This window comes from Poecilia latipinna, unplaced genomic scaffold (assembly GCF_001443285.1).
Source record: "Poecilia latipinna isolate Pla-1442-1.1 unplaced genomic scaffold, P_latipinna-1.0 Scaffold237, whole genome shotgun sequence".
In the NCBI taxonomy this organism is placed as follows: Eukaryota; Metazoa; Chordata; class Actinopteri; order Cyprinodontiformes; family Poeciliidae; genus Poecilia; species Poecilia latipinna.
The window spans coordinates 88,171-93,978 of NW_015112853.1; the positions used below are offsets into that span (position 1 = coordinate 88,171).

A 5,808-nucleotide genomic window follows, 5' to 3' on the forward strand; every position below is an offset into this window, starting at 1 on the left:
TCAGTAGTGTCAGTGACATCTTGTTGAATTGTTGCCAAAAAAGACTTAAGGCAGTTCTGAATACAAAAGGCAACCCAGTCCTAGCAAATTGTATGTAATAAAGTGGCTAATGTATTTTACCATTGTCTTTTGTTAAGAGCATTTGTCAGGGTTACAAGATGACAAATTGAAAAATGTATGCATACTCTGGATATAACTGCCAAAACATTAGAGCGATCTTTTGGCGCAATGCCAGAAGGCTTACAAGCGAGCCAGTCTGTTACTAATCAGAACCAACTGGTGGGAGTCTTGTTCAGTGAATGGAGCTGAAGCAGAGCAAAGAAAAAAAAGGCTAAAAGAACAGTTTAAAAAACAAAAACGAGAAAAAATATTATTTAAAATAAAAGTGAATAGGGAGCATACAAGGAAGGAAAGTTTGTTTAAAAATGTTTAGGATTTCTACAAACGTGGGGGGAATGGTTTTCTGTGATGTAATTCATACTCCCTGTCAAAAAGCAGCAGGGAGGAGACCTGATCAGAAGACGGGAAGAACGGAGGAGAGAAGGGGTGGAGTGGGGAGAAGAAAATCCGTCCCCTCTTACACCACCTCAGCTCTTCGGCACTCAGTGTCAGCAGAAAACCTCTAATGTGATCAAGATGGAAGCGGACCATGGACGTCTCACTGCTTCCCGGCTTTCTTTCTGCGTTTGGGGGTGCCAGGACTTGTACAGCAATCCAAGAGCGAGAATACTGACTGGAGCCTTGAAAATGGCCTGCACTGCTTCTGATTAAGGACTGGATTCGGAATACGCTTGCAAATATCAAGACTTTTGGACAGAGAGAGATTCATGTTTCCCAGAATATGGAGGAGTTGCTTCTGGTAAATGAATGAGAAGACAACCTGTGGATCTCCTGGATCACATACAACAAACCTGATTTGTTGGGATATACATTCTGCCGGATAGGAAAATAATTTGCATACTTGATTTTTATTGTAAGATGCTGTGTCATGTTTAGAAAATGTACAAAAACTAAATGTTACTGTTCAACTCCAGTGTGTTGAAATTTGGATATCATTTGCTGGCTTAATGGGCTCATAGAACGTGTAAATGTTTTATTTTCAACTAAATTTATTTGTACTTCTAACAATTACAGTTTAATGCCAAGTATGGTAGATGAAGCTGGCCATGCCCTGGTTCCTTTCCTAAAAAGGAACTTTTTGAAAAAACACAATTACTTATAATTAAATTTTTTAACATTTAAAACTTTTTTTAAGTCAGTCTTTCAGTCACAGTTGCATAATGTAAATACTGTGCTGTTAGACTGGTTGACAAATATAACAAAGCAGATATAGAGCTTACATAGAATATTGTGAATTTTAGAACAATAAAAATGTAAAGTAAGATAAAATTACTTAGTTTGATCTGTTAGGTACCACAATACATTTTACTTAGTCATGCACTTTTAAACTGACTCTCAGCTGCTGTTTTACTTCCCTTTTTTATGTCATTTCCTTTTTTGTGAGTTTGTGATTTGACAATTGTGTTGTCAAGACCCTAAAAAGCGAATAAGGGAGATCAGCTTCAGAATCTTGTTTTTGTCAGGTTTATCCGCTTAAAAATCTGAAAGCATAAACATCTGTTCTGGCTCAGGGTGACTGACTGTATTTGGCCAGCTTTAAAGTAAAATTCAGAATGACATTGCCTTGGAAATATATTAGTTTTCCTTATTAGATCAACATAATGAGGCCTCTTGACATCTTATAGTGGTCCAGTTTATAAGTTCCCATGGCACCGGGTATGCAGAGTTGTTGCAATCCTCGAACTTTCACCCACTGCTTCCTGTTACAGTGAGAAGCAGGGCTTGACTTGCCATACTGTCATCTGGACATTCAGTTACTGTAAACTTATAACTAGTGAGCACTTGATATTTGTTACTCTCCCATTTCTTCTCTCGATTTCAGCAGATCTGGTAGTTCAATTTAGACAGCAGCCCTATGGGATAGTACTTGGCTTTCCATCATGCCTGTTGCTATACGGAAAAGAAGTTGGGAAGAGCATGTGACTCACCCATCAGGATTACAGTACAGCTTTGATGATCTGGACCTGGTGTGCTGTCATGGAGTAGACGGAGAGGGGTTTTGGGTGGGCTCTGGGGCTTTAAAACAGGGCCGGCGGACGAGGTGTGCCTCCATGCCAGAGGGCTGCCAAATGCCTTCAGATGACCTGGGTCGGACGGCCTTGGCTGAAGCTTTTGCTGTTGACGACGTCGACGCGTCGGGACGCGTGAGGCAAACTGAAAACAATGGAAAGCCTCTGGATTTCCAGGAGACAGTTCACGAGCTGGTGGGTGCTGGCCTTCCACAGAGGAATTCCAAATCAGCACATCTCCCAGCCACAAACGCTGGGATTTCTGGAGGCCCGTGTTGTTACTCGAACAGTAACATCTCCAGTTTTACAACTGATAATCAGAGTGGAAAACCTCTTTACAGTAAAGTGGTAATTGGCACAGAAAGTAGCCAGGGTTATATCTTCAGGGATGATGTCTTTACAGGCCTTAAAGAACAACAATACATCTCTATCTCTTCAAACAAGGGGCCTTCATTGTCTGAATCTGCTGGTGAGCAGATTGGCAAACTTCCAACCCATCAGCAGACAAAGGAGAGCCACATAGAGGGTTACAGCAGATCTCCTGAAATCTCTGAGGTCACACTGAACCGTTGCGCTGGCGCCGGACAGGAATCTCAAACCAACTGCCCAGATGTTGAAGAAATTATTTCCACCTCCAACAACGCTGGTACAAGTGGACTGCTTTTTGCACCGCAAAATTCTACTGATGCAGTGGAAGATGGGAGTGCACTGTCCTTGCCTAGCAAGGAACCGTTTTTATCTTCTGCACTAGATGAAGAATGTGACGAAGGATCTACTGACAGCCAGAGCCCTGTTTTTGTTCATCACCTGGGTGGACTGAATGAGTTGGAAACAAAAAATGAAAATGCAGGACTCAGTCATTTAAGAAATGTTCAAGATGAGCAGAACTACTCTAACTGTGCTGTGGTATTAGATCAAGCCAGTGATTGTGAAATTTCCAAGGGGATCCTGGACCTTTCTGCTGCTGCCGAACAGGAACTTCAAGCCAACAGCCCAGAGATTAAAGGGATTATTTCCATCTCTGACCAGGAAAGTGCAGGACGACCTGATTTTGTCCTACAAAATTTGCCTGATAGAATGGACAGTGACAATACACTGTCAGTGCAACCTGTTGTGGCTTTTTCACTGGATGAACAATGTGACAAAATATTTACCCAGAGTCCCGTTTTTGCTCACAGGCTGGATGGATCAGATGACTTAGAAACTTTAAATGAAAACGCAGGACTCACTCATCACTCCATGAACGTTCAAATCGAGGAGGTTTCTTATAACTGTGCAATGGCTTTAGATGAGAGTAATAATTGTGAAATGCTTAACCAGACACTAGCTGAGAAACATAATGTTGCAAAAGCAGCAAGGAACTGGCCTCATACGCTGGAAAGTGCAGAACAAGGAGAGCCGTTTGACACATTTCATTCTAACGTTAAAAATCAGTGTTTGGCGGTGATTGAAACTGTGTCAGCTGAACACCAGGGGGTTGGAAAGTCAGAAAGAGAATCCACACAAACAAGCACTATGTGTTGTGGAGATCAGCTTGTGAAAACTTCTTTAAGTCAGTCATTGGATAACATGGTTGAGAGCTCCTTACCCAAAGAGTCGACTGCATGCGAGGATGCAGACACACCTCTGCCTATTGAAAATAACTGTTCTAAACTTGTGACTATTCCAGAGATCCGTCTAATTGAGGCAGATGATGATGATACTTTGGTAAAAGCTAGGAAGAAAACAGAAGCTGATATTACTGAAAACCAAGTCCATAACACCCTTCTGGATAATAAATACCACGCTACTGAGCAACACATGAAACTTCCCGTCCTCTCTAAAGAGGTCAGTGAGGGACTCCATGGCAACCAAACCTCTGGCTTGAGTGAGTCACCTTGCTCTGAGGTGGCAGATGGTTACAGGGAAAACCGCAGCTTGGGAGGAAGAGTTTCTGCGATGGGGGAGTTGGATGATGCCATATTCTCAGCTGTTTCCAGCGAGACGCCACCATCCGGCTCAGATGTCAAAGGGACACACGAGGCTGGAGATCAGAAAGAGGACAGCGTGGTCAAGGTGCGGATGAGAAAGGTAAGTGCCATAAGAAACCTTGCAATTGATTTTTTTTTTTTTTTTTTTCTGTTGCGCAGTAATTGTGATTCTAGGAACATATCTGTCAAAACGAGCAGTTTCCTTACTGGGAATAAATGTCTGACCAATAATGTCCCACACTTTGGCAATGTGGTTTGGAAAACAATGACTTCACTCTCACATGCTTTCAGATCTGTGAGCGGGGGACGGTGGGGGGCTCTGTGAAATGTTTTACTATTCCTCAACCGCTCATTGCAAAACAAGGTCCTATAAGGGCATGGAGGCTGTAATAGCAGAGGGAGTTGGGAGCTTAAGCAATCTACGGCGTGAAATGCTCAAACTGTGTTTTCTTGAAACAAACACTTATTGTTGTTCTTTTTGATCCACTTTGTTGCACTAATACAATAACTTAAATTTTGTTATTGTATTGCATGGATTTTGATTCAATGGAGAAAAGGAATGATCATAGAACCTCTCAGTCTTTAGTGTTAGATTTACACTTATATTATAGAAAGTTCAAGCCCCTTTAAGCATCCTTTTGAACTAGTTCCAGATTGCAATATAACTCTGTATAATTTCACATGTTCATCTCCTGCAGTTCATCCCTATCAAGAAAACCTTTAAAATGCAATACAACCCTGTCACTCAGAGTGCCTTACAAGTCTCTTCCTCCTGTCACATCACAACCAAACTTCAGTGTCATTGGGAGTTCATGTTGAGTTGTGAAAGACCAACGCAAATTAGCACTTAATTGGGAATTGAAAGGAAAATGATACACCGAGTTGTACATTTCTTTCAAATCCTTTTAAGTAAATACTGTGTATAACAACCTTTTGCTAAAAGGTTTTTGGGGTATGACTCTACCGGCCTTCCAAATCCAGACACTTAAGCTTCAGCACATTCTTTTTCTTTTTTATTAAATTGTACAAACTCAACCAGATTGGCTGGAGAGCATCTATAAACATATATTTTCAAATCTTTCCATTAACTTTTAACTGGATTTAGGTCTGTTCTTTTACTGGCCAAATTTAATATATGAATATACTTTGATATGAACCATTCTTGCTGGAAGGTGGACACCTCAAGTCATGTGTCGTCTGTAATAGATTTTCTTCAGGTCTATAATTAGCCACATAATTATTTTAATCAACTCTGAATAGTTTGCATCCCTACTGAAGCAAGGCGCCCCTGCTATACAGCACACAGGAAAGTTCATGTATGTCCAGTCAGAGCACCGTCATGCACATGTTTGGTGTTTCCAAAAGGCTTGTGGTCCACCCTAAACAAGACCTCTGATGACTTTTCTTCAACAAAAGCTTTCTTCCTCCCACTCTTATACAAAGCTCAGATTTGTGGATTTGCACATCTAATACATGTACTGTGAACAGATTTCCCCACTGGAGCTGTGGATGTTTATTTCTATTTTTATTTTTTATTTATTTATTTATTTATTTATTTATTTATTTTCATTTTTGATGATGGACTAAGCAGTGCTCTGAGATTTCCAAAGTTTACTAGGTTTTTTTTTTTTTTTTTTTTTTTTTTTGATCCAATTTTTTTTTTTCTTTTCCCCCAGTTTTTTTCTTCCCTTTTTTTGTTTCTTTTTTTC

The 5,808-nt window shown here is 40.5% G+C and overlaps 1 protein-coding gene across 1 annotated transcript in view; it reads left to right on the forward strand.

Annotated features, from left to right (window-relative positions):
- Positions 1–549: 549 nt before the first annotated feature.
- dlc1 (DLC1 Rho GTPase activating protein) overlaps positions 550–5,808 on the forward strand; it is an 84,775-nt gene continuing 79,516 nt past the window's right edge. The window contains exon 1 of the mRNA XM_015032271.1: positions 550–4,199. Coding sequence (XP_014887757.1) covers positions 2,001–4,199 — 2,199 coding nt within the window. The 5' untranslated portion in view covers positions 550–2,000. The remainder of the gene's footprint in view (positions 4,200–5,808) is intronic.